The following is a 17514-nucleotide window of genomic DNA, read 5'->3' as shown; positions in this document are numbered from 1 at the left end:
CTTTAACTCAGGAATATGATGAAGATCAAGCTATCAAGGACGCTTGGTAGCAAGGTCCTTGAGCTTGAAAGGGGGGATTGTGGCATCTGAATATAGACTGCATTTTAATCAAGGCATATATTGGCTTATATCTTGATCAGGTAAATGGGCTTAGACTTTCAAAAGTTTCATGCCATGCAGAAACCAGCTGGCTAAGTACTTTGGCAGTTGTTTATCTTCCTGCTCTCCTGAACAAGGGCCTCCCTGATTTATAGCAGTAGCAGGAGACAAGTTTCTCAAAGTCGTAAAAGCTGGAAATACAGGCTGAAGAGCAAGGTTACGGACCCAACATAATTAAGAGTTTGGTAAACAGTAAAATAAAACTGTGTGCCTTAAACTTGAGCCTAAGGTCAAAAGGTCAAGAGCACATGGAAAACAAACCGGCTGGAGAAGGGGGGGAAGTGTGAAGAGGGGAAGAGGCTTTTTTCCTATTTTATTTTGAGGCTGTAAACTGTTCCTTCCTTGTTACTTTTAGGAAGTTTATCCTTCTAAAAAGCTATCTATGATAATGTATGAAATATCCTGGCTTAAATGTAATTATGCAAAGGATTTAACAAATGCTAGAAGAGTTGTATTTATCCTGAAATTAAGTCAGCCAGCCCAGCCCCCCTGTCAGACAAGAAGACGCCATCCGAGCAATTCTGATATATAAGTTGTCAGATATTTGTTTACCATTTGTTTTAGAAGGCAAATAGGGCAAGGAGGGCAAGAGGTGAGCTGGTAATTAAGATTCCTTGTTGAGACGCATGTAAGATATATTAATACTTATTTGTCATTTATAGATGTAACAATATATAGCTCTTTGTGTTCCATATAAGGACAGTAGGATATGAGTGTATTTTTGTGATTGGTTATACCAATCAGCCAATAGGAATTTCAACCAGGCTGATGGGACAGAGGCAGCCATAGGAGGAGCAAAGGGGGCTGGATTAAGGAAATATAAGTGCTGGCCATAATGGCAGGAGGCCAGGCCAGAGCTTGGTAACCATATACCACTGTGCCTCTTATTTATTTGTCTGACAAATAAATTATTTATTTAATTTCTCTGTTGCTGCGTTGAATATTTCATTCCAGCTAAGCGTTAACCACAAGCAGGGTGCTACAGAATGTGTCCTTTTATTTAAAATGCATCTCTGGGTTATTTGTGGGGCATAGGAATTTGTTCATTTCCCCCCAAAATATAGTCTGGCCCCCCACAAGGTCTGAGGGACAGTGGACCGGCCCCCTGCTGAAAAATTTTGCTGACCCCTGCTCTTCACAATCCCAGCAATGGCCACATGTAGTCCGGAGCTGATCTCATAGAGACCACAGTATGCATGAACTTGCCCTTTATTTGTTTCCTATTTCTTTTGCGGGAGACTTACGGTTAACAATTCTGCCTTTTTCATTTCAACCGTCAACAAATTTATATAGTAGTAAATCCCATTGATTTCAGCCTGAGCCTCAGAAACACAGAGCTAGCCTCCAAATATGTTTTCCAGGTATTGAAATAATAATAAAAAAAGCAGCTCAAGTTGGGAATGAATTGGGGAAAGTCTTACTGGCAGATTGATGGAATGCCCTTAAAGTTTGTGGTTTTGCTGTTTTATGTTGGTAACTTATTGTCCAGTTTGCTTTTCACTTCGTGCCCAATAAAGCTGTAGTAAGTGCTATCTTACTCATTGTTATTTGGTTCAGCTGGACCTTTTTCTAAATAATCTGTACTTTGTTAATTTTAGATTGTCTATGGTTCAGTGTACGGTTTTATGGTTCAGTTTTTGGGTAGGCTATGCCCCAGAAGGGAATACATAAGTATTAACAGCAAATCTTGAAACTTTTTATGTCAAAGGATTGAGAACCTCAGGCCGAGGGCAAAATGTGGCCCTTCAGGCCTGTCTATCTGGCCCTTGAGACTCTCCAGAGGCCACACTCTCTCCCCCAGGCCAAATCCCTTACCAGCCATACCTCACACCCTCCTGCAGTGCTTTCTGCCTGGCTGGAATTTGCCCTTGAACTCTTCCTTACCTAGTCAAGTGCAGAGTAAACCGCATCACTATCACACATAAATTCACATTTTGTAAATATGGTACTTGACAAGGGCACTAATAATGGCCTTTGTTGGGTTTGTTCAAAACCTACCCCCTTGGAAAGGGTTTCTCTTCAATCGTTTTACATTTATTTATCAAGGGGGAATTGGCTCACTATGTTTTTGAGCAGGGAGATGAGTCAAAAACCCAAGCCCTGACTTAAAACACATGTTGCTGCAGTCCTCCTCCAAGTTCTGATGTGAGATAAGCCATAGCGTGGCTTAGTGTGCTGTCTGAATCTGGAGTTTGTCTCCCCTAGACAAACTATGCAGTGTAAATTAAAGACCAACATGGATCACAGCTTGTGGTTTGTCTGGAGTGAGACAAACCATGGGCCTGGGTTTGGCCAGCATTCTAGGCAAAACCATGGTGTGACTCATAGCAGCAGCAGGAGGATCAGGAGAGGATCACAGTGCCCACAATCTCCTCTTCGATACCCTGCCTGCTCATTCATTTGCACTAAGCCATACTTGGGCTTACTGTTGCGCGCAAGCCAGTTCTTGGTCTCTATCAGCTGATAAACCAATTGAAAATAAAAATGGCAATGGAATCTTTCCTCTCAGTGCAAATACCAGCTGTGAGGACCCAACAGAGATCAGATCTGCTGAGGGGGCAAAGGGTTAAATTATCCTCTGCCACCATGGCTTTTAAAAATCCATTCATGCAGTCACTTAATTGCATGGTTAATGTCACATCTTACTGAGCACTCCATCAAGGCTCCTCCAAACATTTGAAGCAGATGTGGTTGTTAGAGCACTCTGTACACTGACCTTCCACTTGCACACTGTTTTCACAACTCCAGCCTGTGCCAATTACTGAAGGCTGCAACATGTTGTTCCATCTGATTCTGAACTCCTCAGTCACCACAAATGTTTGGAAGTGGCACTGCAGGGGAGAAGCATCCCTTTGCTTAATGGGCAGAGCAGATCAAGAAGCTTTTCACCAAGGCTGCTTCATTCCAGCTGCTGAAATGGGAGTTAATCCTGACAAGCCTTCTCAGAGCAGAGTCGCCCTGTTGGGCTGCTTGTACACTTAAGAAGCTCTCCCTCCTTTCCTGAAACAAGCCTCTATGTATGTAGGAGTCTTTCTCACTTTAATTATATTTCTAAAAATGAAGAAAAACTGAATTGGTCAGGATCCATGGAACGACTCAGATTCACATGAAAGACATGAGCTAGCTAGCCCAATGGAATGACTGGCTTTGTTTTCTTCTTGGAACACCTTGCGGCCACCTCCAGGTTTGGGTGGACCCAGACAAGGAATGAGCTCCCACTCCAGTGCCAACCCTCACCCTTTATTTTCCTCCTCTACGCCAGTGTGGTGTAGTGGTTAAGAGCAGTAGACTCGTAATCTAGTGAACCGGGTTCGCATCTCCGCTCCTCCACATGCAGCTGCTGGGTGACCTTGAGCTAATCACACTTCTCTGAAGTCTCTCAGCCCCACTCACCTCACAGAGTGTTTGTTGTGGGGGAGGAAGGGAAAGGAGAACGTTGGCCGCTTTGAGACACCTTTGGGTAGTGATAAAGCGGGATATCAAATCCAAACTCTTCTTCTTCTCCTTGCCATGGAGTAGCAGCAGCACTGGTGGAGTCTCCAGTCAGCAGCAGTGGGACTATCTGAGGCTACCCAGGTTTGCTAACCCTGAAGCACGGGTCCTGCCAATGGTTTGCTTGGTCCTGCCAATGGTTTTTCCACAAGCATTTGGTTGGCCGCTGTGATAACAGAATGTCAGACTAGATGGACCATTGAGCTGGTCCAGCAGGACACTTCTTATGTTCTTAAGGCTACTGTTCAAGGAAAACAAATCTAAAACTGCCCTGTACTTACAGAACCACATCCATGGTTCTCTCAATCCTCCCCTCCCCAATCCTGGCCATTATCGCTATACCTTCATCGTTTTAAGAGCACAATCAGTGTTACCATCCCACCCTTTATTTCTTCTTCTGCCAAGTTTAGAATGGCCCTGCTTTGCAATAAGGCATGCAAAGCTTTCTAGCGGCGTTGCCTACATCTTTATTACATCAAAACATACAGATTGTGGAAGGTGCTCAAAATAGCTTTGCAAAACCCAGTTACTTCTTTAAGCATCACCCTGTAAGATTATTAGTTCTGGGAATCTAGAGGCCCAGGTCTCCTCCAAAGTTTATATGTTGCCCACAAACCATAGCAATATCCAATAGCGATGAGAACTCAATACTTTCTCCTCCCATTACAGCTTTGTTATAACTTGTCCAGATTCAGGGTCCATATATGCAATAAGGCTGCAGTTCTCTGCACACTTGCCTGGGAGTCAACCTCAATACAGTGGTACCTCAGGTTAAGTACTTAATTGGTTCCGGAGGTCTGTTCTTAACCTGAAACTGTTCTTAACCTGAAGCACCACTTTAGCTAATGGGGCCTCCTGCTGCCGCCACACCGCCAGAGCACGATTTCTGTTCTTATCCTGAAGCAAAGTTCTTAACCTGAAGCACTATTTCTGCTTCAGGTTAGCAGAGTCTGTAACCTGAAGCGCATGTAACCTGAAGCGTATGTAACCAGAGGTACCACTGTAAACATAGATGGTCCAGTTTTTTAGTAGATATGCATAGGATTGCTCTGCAGCTGAGTGAGCAAATCTGTCCATTTCTGTTTCTTATTTGTTCCAACCCAAAGTTCCATTTGCCACTTTCTGCATCAGTTGGCAAACTTTTTTTTTTTAGTTCTCATGTAAATTTGTCAGCATTTATGTGCACATTTCTTCTAACATGAACATTTTTGTATGTGATTTTTTCCTACTACACACATTTTTTGCAAGAAATTCTCCGTGACACAATGCCTTTTTTTAATGCTACTTTCGCTAATGAATGCATTTTGTATGCATGGCCGTCACAAAATTCAGAGAAGTGTGAATTTCATAGAATAACTGTATTTCGGTTTGCTTATTGTCTCTGGAAGTGCCTGTCAGGTACGTTTGCAGCAAAATGTGTCCCAAGAAACATTTCCCCACCCACCCACCTCCCTAGCTGTAACACTTTCTCCTTTTGCTAGCATGTCTTTCATAGAACAATCTTTTATAAAGTTTTATAATTAGTTTTGTGCACGTGCTTTTGCAACTGGTCTCCTGGATAATTAGCGGTGTGTGTTCATGCAGAATACTCTAAGGGATACTGTATAGCTCCTCTAGCCCATTTGCATAGCACTGAAGTCTTCAGCTCTGTCTTAGCAATGTCCAAAGATTGTCTGTCTGAGGCTTCTTAGTTTCCAATTAACCTGGGAAACACCTTCGTTTGCTTTAGCTATTGAACTAAGCATTTTAATTGTTAAGCCCCTTCCTTCCTTCCTTCCTTCCTTCCTTCCTTCCTTCCTTCCTTCCTTCCTTCCTTCTTTTCCTTCCTTCTCTTCATGACACAATGCAAGTAGACACACCAATGTAAACCAAAAAGCAAAAGCAAAATAATATTCAAAGCATGTAAACCAAAGAACCTTTGCACTTGAGCCTTGAACCCCAGGTTTATATCTGGTGTGAGGTCAGGTGAGTGTTTTACGCTTACTTGCTCCTCCACCGCCCCAGATAAAAGTCAGTGGAAGTCAGATTTGTCCGCAAAGCTCACGAGTCCAGAGGAGGGCAACCAAAATGGTCAAAGGCCTGGAAACGATGCCTTGTGAGGAACGGCTAAGGGAGCTGGGCATGTTTAGCCTGGAGAAGAGGAGGTTAAGGGGTGATATGATAGCCATGTTCAAATATATAAAAGGATGTCACATAGAGGAGGGAGAAAGGTTGTTTTCTGCTGCTCCAGAGAAGCGGACACGGAGCAATGGATCCAAACTACAAGAAAGAAGATTCCACCTAAACATTAGGAAGAACTTCCTGACAGTAAGAGCTGTTCGACAGTGGAATTTGCTGCCAAGGAGTGTGGTGGAGTCTCCTACTTTGGAGGTCTTTAAGCAGAGGCTTGACAACCATATGTCAGGAGTGCTCTGATGGTGTTTCCTGCTTGGCAGGGGGTTGGACTCGATGGCCCTTGTGGTCTCTTCCAACTCTATGATTCTATGATTCTAAAGCAACATGGAAAGCTAATCTAGACAAAATAGAGAATGTCATTGTGCTTGTGTCACTAACTTCCAGCAGCCAACTCAACAATCTTTTACCATGCATCTCTACCTTTGGCTGCAGCAGGGTACATCTGAACATGACGCCATTCGGGAGCATCCATAGGCTGTATGTTGATCTCCATGTGTAGTAAGGGGAGAATGCCTTGGAAGGTGAGGAGTGAGGAGCAGATCCTTGACTGTGTGGAGGGAGTGGAGGGAGGGATACAAAGAGGGTCAAGTGGGACTCGAATTGAGGAGGAGACCACGTGTGAGTCAAGCAGCATCTCCATATATTGAGATTGGAGACCCTTCAGAGGTAGACGCTCCCCTTTTAGACACCAAAATACATCTGCTGGTGGATCCTTCACTCAGGGCAGCAACCTGAAGGAACCACCTCAAGGGCCCAGAGAGAGTTAGCTGAGAGAGGTGAGGCCAGAAGGTTGTTGGAATGGGATATTTTGCCCAGTCTGGTGCCTCAACTAGGTCTGACTGCATAATATATCATGAGATGCTCAAGGCTTCAGTCATGTCTTATCTCATGAACGTGGAGATGGGTCCACTCACACTTTCTGCTACAATAGTGGCTCAAGTAGAGGTCCCAGACTGGCCCAGATGATGTGGAACTTGTTTGCCTTTCGTCTGAACAAAAGAGCTGGGTGATTTTTCCCTGTCGCTCTCATGGATATGATTTGCTTATGCTCTTGCATGGTTCTGCAGCACCTCCTTTGGTTATTGTCCCTGGTGGTTTAAGAAACTGTTGTTTTTCTCAAGAAAGCAAAACCCCAGTTGCCTGCTTTGTCTGCAGGAGAATCAATCCACCAGGCCTAGGCGAACTCTCTTTATTCTGCAGCACATCAGACTTTGCCTGTGTGGAAATTTCCATCTGTAACACTGAGCAGACACACTGACAGGTTAGAAAAGAAAAGGTGGATGCATGTCAGCAACAGTAGCGAGTTATTAAAGCTCACTTTGTGTATTGCACCAACGGCTCCCGGTTATTTATTTTGCTTCGGCTGTGAATGAGATATATATATAAATGTAATATAGTTTTACATGTTGAGGCATTTTTTCTCATTTTACTGCTGCCAGCTTCCCCATTTCCCCTCAGAGCAAGGCTCTGGCTCACCATAAATCCTTTGTCAGAGGGAGTGAGCAGAGACACCGATCTTTTTTCTCTCTTTTAAAATAAGTTACAGCAACTTTTTAAACCTCTCCGACTCAAACAAATGCCTGACAAAAGAGGCCCAAATTCTAATTTGGCTTCATACCACTCATATAGCCCCAGGTTAGTACAGATATATGGCTCTTTTCATCTTCAATAGTCTTTACAAACACTGACTAATTAATCCTCCCGGCATTCAGACTGAGTTGGATGTGCTGCTTCTACCACGTTTTATAAGGTTAGCTCTCCTAGAGAGATCACTGAGGGAGTCGGTGGCAAGGCAGAATTTAAAGCATTCCATCTCCCAGTAATGTCGAAATAGCCGCTTGCTCCTGGGGGCTACCACAACACACCCTTGGGTAATATATCTTGAGCTAATCACCACAGAGGCTTCCAGGCCGAATCACACCATTTGCCCATGGCTTTTTAGATTTCAAATTACGTTCCAACGCCTTTTTTTGTACTTCCTCCACCTCAGATTTTTTTTGTGCGTGCCGTTGTTGTTTTTCCCCAGCCATTTCCAGAATATGCAGCCTGGTTGTTAAATGGGTCTATGTCCAGCCAGGAAACGTTCTTCCAGTATCTAAAGAATTACAGTTGGTCCCCAGTTCATTTCTTTTCTTTTTTTAAAAATTATTTTTATTCAATTTCCAATATAAAATTTAAACATACATTTTCAATATTATCACAAATACAAATTTTGACTTCCTTCAACTCATCCGCAAATCTTCCGTTATCAAATCTTCTATCCGCAGTTCTGAATTTAACATTGCCTTTTGTTTTAAATAAACTTACTCCCTTGTTCCCCTTTTTACAGTGTTTCTAATATTATTTCTTCACAAAGCTTCCTGTAAACCCACAAACGTTGTTTGCTCATCACATATGCTGGGTCCCCAGTTCATTTCTTAGTAGACTTCAAGATGCTGTCTACTAGGATCTAGGAAGCTATAAGTTACTTGAGGCTGCGGTGTCTGAAGGAAGACTGCCTACTGCCATGGGTTTGCCTACCCACCACCATTTTAGGGACAGGGCTGTTCTGATGGCATTTTTCTGCTTGCGTGTCGAGGTCCCCAGGGCCACCCCAAATAACTCACACATCACACAGAAATTTTCTTTAAGGTTTTTGGCATAATTTTGGCCACAACTTTATTAAAATACAAAAATGTGAGTGGTTGCTTAGGCATTGGTTGCAACTATCTGCCCCCCAGTGGGGAACAGACTGACATTCCGCACGCCTGCGAAAGTCAGAAAAGGGGAATACACTTGGGGCTAGCGGCGGAGCAGGGAACCTGCCCTCAGCCCTCCCCAAATGCAGCCAGGGGCTCTTGCGTGGCCCGAGCCCCTTGACAGGGTTGGACAAAAGCAATAGTGAGCCCCTCTATTCCTTTAACGGAATCCCTTGCAGCAGCAGCAGCATTAGAGGGGCAGGCACAGCCAATCCATGCCCCCCAACCAACCAAACCATAAACCAATGCCTAACCCAACCTTACAAGTTGTGATGATTTGCTACGCAGTAGGCAAAAACCATATGGCCCCAGCCAATCAGCCATATGGACAAATTTCCTACCAGGCCCCTGCCCCAAGAACAGACGACCCCATGACAGGCATGGGGGGGGGGGCAATCCGATGTACGGGGTGAAAAGAGGAAGCTCTATGCCTCATGCAGAGAGTTTTAGCATTTCTGGCTGTCAATCAACAAATGGCAACATTAACGTCTTCCCAACAACAAGGGAAGCCCAATCACAACAGTGGCCAACGATCAATTAGCCCGCCCCACAACTTTGAAGTGTCCTGTCACCCCCACCGCAATACGTGCTCTCTATGAAGGAGAACACGCTTTGTGGCAATACCCTCCTTGAGAGAGAGATTTCCTCTCATCTTCTCAGCACTGAGTTGATGGCCTCATGCCTCTGAATACCAGTTGCTGAGAGCTGCAGGCTCTCAGCACTCATATTCTGCTTGTGGATTTTCCATGGGTACTTGGTAGGCTGTGAGAAAAGTGTGAAGGAAAACATGCTTTACCCTTTGTTATTGCTCCCCAACTTACCTTAAAAGCCCCTAGGATAGTGTACACATGAAACACAAGCAACAAAAAGTATTGGATTGACCTTGCTCAGGACAAAGTCTGAGGATGTTTGCTTTTTTTCTTTTGCTCTTATGCTGATGCACTGATGGGTAAAGAGTTGTTGATTCAGTTCCCTGTATATTGCAGATACAATGTGATGGGCAAATGGTAGTGAATGAGCTAATAAGGTGGTGAATAGGCCTAGCAATAAAAGTCATTAAGGGATGCTGATATTTCAGGTACAATGTACAAACATATATTCTTGCTGCTTGAAATACTTTCATTCATACAGTGCTATTTTTCTAGAAAAAGAGGTACTGAAACTCACCTTTGTTCTCTTAGAATGGCAATGGCGCCTACCTGAGAGGTATCAGAACTGAGTTCTGTTGAATTCCAGCAAAAAAAAAAAAGCTCTGCATTGATATTTGATAAGTATTGGTTAGCTTGAACCTGATTATAGAAGAGGTATAGAGTCCTTCACTAATTTTATACTATGCATATTAGAGGCAAGGAAGTTAAAGGTTCTGTATGTTTAAGTTTAAAGATTAACCTTTTTGCTTTTGTTTGTTGTTACTGTTACTATTGTTAATTTATTGTACTGGGATGACTTGTAATGTTGTTGGCTGACATGGAATGAACAATGTGAAAGTAGTTATGTAATTAGCCTGATGTATGCTGTTTGTAGGGACCACAGAACCTAGGACTTGCCGATCAAAAGGTCAGCGGTTCGAATTCCCGCGACAGGGTGAGCTCCCATTGCTCAGTCCCTGCTCCTGCCAACCTAGCAGTTTGAAAGCACGTCAAAGTGCAAGTAGATAAATAGGTACCACTCCAGCGGGAAGGTAAACGGCATTTCCGTGTGCTGCTCTGGTTCACCAGAAGAGGCTTAGTCATGCTGGCCAGATGACTTGGAGGCCAGTAAAGCGAGATGAGCGCCGCAACCCCAGAGTCGTCCGTGACTGGACCTAATAGTCAGGGGTCCCTTTACCTTTTATGCTGTTTGTAAAAGGTACATAAACTGTGTGGATCCTGTGATCGTTGCAGTACCCATCACTTACGGGACTGTCCTTTACTGCAGTGAAGTTAGTTAAAGGGCATTGTCTTCCTGGAATCTTGTTTGCGTTTCTTATTCTATTCCCTGCCTGAGAGGAACCTGAGGGATGGTTTTGGCCACTTCCTTGACTACGGGAGGCTGAACTAGAGGGGTCATTGTCCTGATCCAGAAAGCTCTTCTTAGGTTCTTAAGTGGTTTGAGGACAACACTGGAGGAGGAGTTTAGTTATATCTCAAAGCATCACAGTATTTCTACACCTGTACCTTTGTGTGGCTCGAGATTATCAGATGAAATGAAGCACAGAAACACAGGTAGGGCTAAACCAGAGCTTCTGAAAAGACAGAGCAGTTTCAACTAAGGCAGATTGTGGCCATTGGATGTAGCACACAGCATCCACCAAAGCTTGTCTTTACTTTTAAAGAAACAAATTTCTAACCCCTCTAGCTTGAAAAGAAGTGGACCATTTTCTGGTGACATCTCCAGAGCTTAGAGGCTCACTGGCAGAGCTAATCTGGTGCTCCTGCCACAGTATCTTCACCAGGCCATCCTCCCTGCGATTTTGCTTCTCCATTCTGGCAAGAAGCAGTGACTCAACTCCCTGGAGGCCGGGTGAGCCCTGCTGCCCCTACCGTCCCACCTGCAACCAGTACCAAGTTATCACTTCAATAATAGCCACCTGTGTTCATCCACATAGCTGGATGGCTGGAAAGTTGGTTTCAGGGTTGCCTCCAGTCTGCGAGGGCCCTGAGCACAGTGTCCACCTGCTGATGGGGCCCTTCCTCTAGTGGGCTTCCTGGAAGCAGTACAGGAAGGAGCAGGCAGTAGCAGGTGGCTGGGTATCACAACAATCTCCAGGAATGATGCCATTCCAGGGGCACTGTCTGAAATCAGAATGGCAGCTAGACTCAGCCACCTGGTAGCCAGAGGGGCTAGAATCAAGGAGGAGCCAAAACAGGCATCAGTTTTGGCAACTGGCATCAGCTGGCAACTGCCCAAGACTGGCAGCTGCTGGTGCTGGTGCTGGTTTAGTGGACCTGAAGAACTGTTTTCTCACACTTCTGCACCAGCAATTATTAATAATAATAATAATAATAATAATAATAATAATAATAATAATAATAATAAATTATTTATATCCCGCCCTCCCCAGCCAAAGCCAGGCTCAGAGCAGCTAACAACAGTAAAAATAGCACAATTTTCATAAAATCACAATCAATTAATTAAAATACATTCTAAAATCAGTTCAGAATCAAATTAATGGCATCCATTGGGCTAGAGTTCTATGAAGATTACAGAAGGAGAGAACGGGGTCAGACTGTGCCTTGGCCAAAGGCCTGGTGGAACAGCTCTGTCTTGCATGCCCTGCAGAAAGATGTCAAGTCCCGCAGGGCCCTAGTCTCTTGTGACAGAGCGTTCCACCAGATCAGGGCCACGGCCGGAAAAGCCCTGGCTCTGGTTGAGGCCAGCCTAACCTCCCTGTGGCCCAGGATCTCCAAGATACTTTTATTTGAAGACCGTTAGGTCCTCAGTGGGACATACTAGGAGAGGCAGTCCCATAGGTACAAGGGTCCTACTCGACCCTTGGCAAGATGATACAGAAAGCCAGCTTATCAAGTCATTCCATACCCTTAAGTCTGAGGAGAAACTTCAGCAATGGAAATCAGAGGACAGATATGGGAAGAGCACCTTACTCCACATTTTAATTAGACTTCTGCATCTGATGAGAGGTAAAATTCTCCTTATCCTTTGCAGGAGGGCTGAAGAAGACTCATTTACACAAAGCACAGATGAGGCAGTGAAATTGTGCCTGGACTGGAGCGTTGCAGACAGCGCTTGTGGGGCTCATGTGTTTGATGTTCTCCTCCATGTAATAAATAAACTAAATTAAAATTCCTACTGCACATACAGAAGTTACCTGTCAGTGAGAAGGCTAGGCTTGTAAATTTGTAGATTTGGGGAGAAATTGTTAGACGTGGAAATGCAAAATCTTGGGTGGGGAACCTGTGGCTCGGCACCTGTTGTTGAACTCCAATTCCCATCATTCCTGACTATTGGCCATGCTGGAAGGGCTATGATGGGAGTTTCAGTACAGCAACACCAAGAGGGCCAGTGATTCCCCGTCCTTGTATTCAATAATGTGATTTGCCCCACTTGCAGTCTGAAGTGATGCAGTCCAGGAACAGTCTAGCTATGTCTTCTGCTGCTGCTTTGAACTAAACCAGGAATATGTCTTAGAAAGAGGCCACATGCACCCTGTGATAAATTACTATTTGATAAATGGATATCTGCATCCACCTATAATCAATCGGAAATGCACCGTTTCCATATATTGACTACAGCAAATTTTACTGTGTGGCAGTGCCAGCCTTTCCAGTGCCATTCTTCATGTAGTAAGGTAGCTACAAGGCATATTCTAGTTCATATATTTTATATTAACTACTGGCTGGTGATTTTCCATGGAGCAGAGAGCTACAAATTTCAAATGGAATTTTGGTTTCCCTCATTTGCCTGTGGACTAAAACTTAACCAATTTTCAAGGGCATACTTCACAAGAATACTTCTGCAAAATAATATTCTGTCAAACTCAGTATTTCCAAGAAAGAATTCAATATTTAGAAGCGAGGGATCTCTTTTGTATATATGTGGCCAAGCCTCCAAGTCCCTCATAAAATTATACAGCAGATCACACTGTGTTTTGAAATAGGCATTGATTGATTTTTCTGTACATCTTGGCTAAATCAAAGAGATAGGCTGAAATAATTTGAAATGCATAAGGAGAAAGAGGAGCTTTGGTTTGCATTTGGAGCACAGATTCAGGGGGATGCGTAGGATGGTTGTGCCAAATATTCTCTCATTTTTATATTCACTTTGAAAGTAGCACATTTGATTCTCTCTCTCTCTCTCTCTCTCTCTCTCTCTCACACACACACACACACACACACACACACACCATCTTACTTTGTCAACTCTTCCCATTTATTTAGCATTGTGTGATATCCAATCTCCTCCCTTCAGACCTCATTGCTCTCAGTAACAAATGTCCCACTCATAACAAATGGTGGAGGCTAGTCCATGAGGGCAAATGGGGCACTTCCCTACCAACCCTAGTCTATCTTCAGCCAATCCTGCCTGCCTGTCCCACCACAACCAGCCAGGGGGTGTCTCTGCCTGCCATCGGCACTGGCTCAACATATTGTTGGTTTTCCTGCCTCCTGCCCTACTAGTTACAGTGGGCTCTATTTGCCAGCAAGAAAGATCTGCATGCATAAGCAGACATGTGATGCTTGTAAACGGCCTTCCACACACATTGGATGCTTCAGATGTTCATCACATGGACATCCCTGCCCAAGTCGTAGTAATGTTCACCTGAGCCTTGGTGAACAGGTTGGATGATGGCTGCAGCAAATTGGAGCCAGAAGCAAGCCTTTGGTGTTTTATCTTTTACTTTCTCTAAAGTAAATAGAGCATATGGAAAAATTACTTGAATTTCATACAAGGTTTCACAGAAGGAACTTACATCCAATCCGTTATTAAAATGGAACTCTTTGCCAATTAAGGGTGTTTAAGATCCAAGCCCATACATACTGCTGGTTACTAAGGCATTTCATGTGGTGATAATATTCTGAGATGCCAAAGAGATAGAGAAGGTCATAGGCAGCTGCTTTATTTTTATTTGTTCCTCACGCCATGGCATGGTTCCCTGGGCAATGTCCAATTAATAGCTTAACACGCTTTATAAAAGGCAGAGATACACTAAAAAAAAAAATTCATAAAATCCAAAAACAGCACAGATAAACAAGCTAACTGCAACCCCCCTCGAATTCATGCGGTCACGTGGGCAGCTGAAAAAATCTCATAGGAGCTGGAAACCTATTAGCAAAGAGCAGCACAGCCAAAATAAAAGCAGAGACAAAATACCAAGTCAAACCATTGGTCTTCCTTGCTTAGCTCTCCCAGCACTGAATGCCAGAAGTTCTCCAGGGTTTCAGACAGGAGGCTTACCTGGAGACACATGGGGTTGAACCCAAGGCCTTCGGCACATGCTTTGCTACTGAGCTCGATGGAAGTTTCAGCTGTAGATATTTCAAAACCTTTACCTGCCAACAGCATCTTTTTAAAGGGTTGTTCTAGCCCAGGTGGCCTCAGGTGAGCCTTCATTCTATGACTGAGGAAAAGTGAGTCCTGATAAGCTGGCAGGAAAGACTTTCTCATGCGCAGGGACCAACCTATTACACCCTTAGGAAATAAGAAATCTATAATATTGTTCTTAGGTAACTTCTTTATTTGTACAATAGTTTCCTTAGATAAATTGCGATATCATGAGTCACAACAGAAAATTGTGGAAATCATGGGAAACTGTGGTTGATTATGGGGTTGTTGTTGCCAATGATGATGTGTTTTATTTGTACGTTGCCATTGGATACACAATATTTTACAGACAAATGTAACTAAATAGCATCTCTGCCCCAGGGAGATAACAATCTAAACCATCTAAATATCAATAGAAGAGGCAAGGAAAGAATATTGGGAAAGCAGTTACATATACCTAGACTTCATTGCTATCTGTGAGGACTAAAGATACAAGTTATTTATGACTGTCCTAGGTAGCAAGGAAGTTACAACACTTATTCCGCCACATCACAAACAGAAGTTTTGGTAGCCGGTTTTACAGTAACCCCTTTGTCCCTCATTTGAAATTATGTACATTTCCCATCCTGTATTTAAAACCAGCATAAAGAGTCCAACTTGCCCAATGTCAACTGCCAACAAGTGTTGCAGGTGTGTGATTCATTGCACCCTAGGTGTACAGGTCTTCCTCCTTCCATCCCTTCTTCTCCATCATGGATTTGTATATGCACATTATGCATTTGTGCACATATGAAATCTGCCATCATTGACAGAGCCAAATATGCAGCCTGACTGTATTCAGGTTTATTTGGAAATCAGACCCACAGAACTCAGCACCCTTAAATGATTACACAAGATCTGCAGGCAAGCATTTGGGACCACTTTTGACCATACGTTCACAGTTTCTCCAGTGGTTATATGCCCACCCAAATAATAGTCTGTGAATCAGAAGAAGCTTTCTTGCATATCCACCAGCTTGCTGTATCGGGTTATTTTTCTGGTGCCTGTCCTGAGCGCAGCAGCTTTATTAGCCACCGTTAGTCATCTCCCACTGGTTGAGCTAACTAGATTTTAACAGATTCCTTAGAACCTTCCACTCTCATCCCCCACTCCCTCTCCCTTTCCTTCGCTCCGCAGGGAAGCTGTAATAATTACAGGCATATAAAAAGGATTGTGTGTCTGTGGCCAGCCTGCTTTAGTGTGTGGTGATATAAGAAAGGAGACTTGGAGCTGCACTGGAGGGGGGAAGAGAGAGAGAGAGAGAGAGGCTGCCTGGATGTGTGTTTTAGTGGATGATTAAATCTGGGGAGGCTGATCCCCTTTCATGCTGAGGATGTTGTGAGCTGCAGGAACGCCTCTCCCTGCCAGCCTGCACTAGGATGATAATCAGTCACTATGAAAACTCATTAGCCTCCACAGCAATGAGTCCTCCACTGCTCAAGCTTGGTGCTGTCCTTAGTACCATGGCAATGATTTCCAACTGGATGTCCCAAACGCTCCCATCACTGGTAGGACTAAACACCACCAGGCTGTCCACTTCCAATACTCTAGTAAGTAACTGCAATCTCTTGAAAGGCTTCGTTTGGAGGAGGGCTAGGGAGGGGGAAGAGACATTCAGCAATTTCTTTTTCTTTTTTAAGAGACTGGGAAGTCCTTCTTTGTAAAGTTTTTCATCTCCTTTTTAAATCTGTTTTAAGTAGGAAACCTGCCCAGACTCTTAATTGATGTATGTTGCCAGCTGGACCCTAGAACCTCAGAACATCTGGAAAGGACCTTTGCAGGAGAAGGTTTTGAAGTGGGCTTGTTGAATACTTGTTTAAAACCTGGGGTATTGTATGCAATATGCAAGATGTTTCTAGATGTTGAGTTCTGGGTTGTTTTCATGTGCAGGATGATTATTACTCCAAAAACAAACAAAAAAATATTGTCGTGGTTATGTGGAGTAAAATAGATTAGACTGTCAGAGTTGTTTATTTTTATGTTTATTTTTATTGTAAAAACTATCATATGCAGCAGAGCAGAATAATTTCTCCCTCCTCACCCCCTTCCTGCTTCTGCCAGGTTTCATAGCAGCATGAAAATATCACAAAATAATATTTTAAAAGTAGGAGTTTTACCGGTTGGCCAGAAAACAAACACATACTTGCAAGAAATTCGGTGAGGAAAGAATGCCATATCTTATTCCCAGCTTACCAGATATTGATGTTCTGCTACTTTTCCTTATGGATTTAATCTCCCGTTTATGACTACTTGCAGTTCATATATGATGCATGCCAGGAAATTTTGTTCCAGCATAAGAGCAGCCAGTTCAAAATTGCTTTTATCTGTCTCGTTCTGTGGTCTTAATATTGGCTTAATAGCTTGGTGGAAGGGGTGAACCCTGGGTTCTTTGCCATCTCATTCGATGAAAGAGGAGCTAATGAAAGTTTGAAGAGAGGGCACTTAAACTAAATATCTGTGAGGAATCATTCCTCCATACCTGTGCTAACATGCAGTGTAATTGCAATCAAATATCAGGGCAAGAACAGCTTGGGGCTAAAATTCACTTAAAAACTAAAAGATGTGATTAATTTACTGATCGATGTTGAATTTGCCAAAAGCCTGTGAACAGAGGAAGATAATTATAGTAGTTAGCTTCCAGTGCTGTTCATTTAGACTCCTTGTTTTGCTATTTTTAAAGACCTACTAATGTAGCCCTATTGATTTCAGGGAGACTGTGGGTAGAAGGGAGACAATTCTGATTATTTTCAAGAAATACAACTGAATTATCGCCCACCTTTGTACCTACTGGGGCTCTGGGAAGATGTCAGTTTATTTGAACCCTGCACCCAGTTTGACTTACTAAACTTGATGGATCAGCTCTTCACCTAAGGTAAACTAGTGTATGTAGCTCTTTAGACCTCAAATGAGCTGTATCGAGTTAAGGATT

At 43.4% G+C, this 17514-nt stretch overlaps 1 protein-coding gene across 3 annotated transcripts in view; it reads left to right on the top strand.

Annotated features, from left to right (window-relative positions):
- The window catches only part of OLFM3 (olfactomedin 3), a 166406-nt gene that overhangs the window by 95379 nt on the left and 53513 nt on the right, over positions 1–17514 (top strand). The window contains exon 1 of one of the 3 annotated variants that reach the window (XM_083511165.1): positions 15786–16135. The exons of 1 other annotated variant lie outside the window; for it this stretch is intronic. In XM_083511165.1, the coding sequence (XP_083367291.1) occupies positions 15965–16135 (171 nt within the window). In that variant the 5' untranslated portion in view covers positions 15786–15964. Of the gene's footprint in view, positions 1–15785; positions 16136–17297; positions 17458–17514 lie in introns of those variants that run through there. One more of the 3 variants, XM_083511167.1, reaches the window with a different exon arrangement.

This window comes from Podarcis liolepis (assembly GCF_965112155.1).
Source record: "Podarcis liolepis genome assembly, chromosome: 6".
NCBI classification, from domain to species: Eukaryota; Metazoa; Chordata; class Lepidosauria; order Squamata; family Lacertidae; genus Podarcis; species Podarcis liolepis.
Note: the sequence above shows the minus strand (reverse complement) of the source record. Positions and strands in the feature narration are given on the sequence as shown.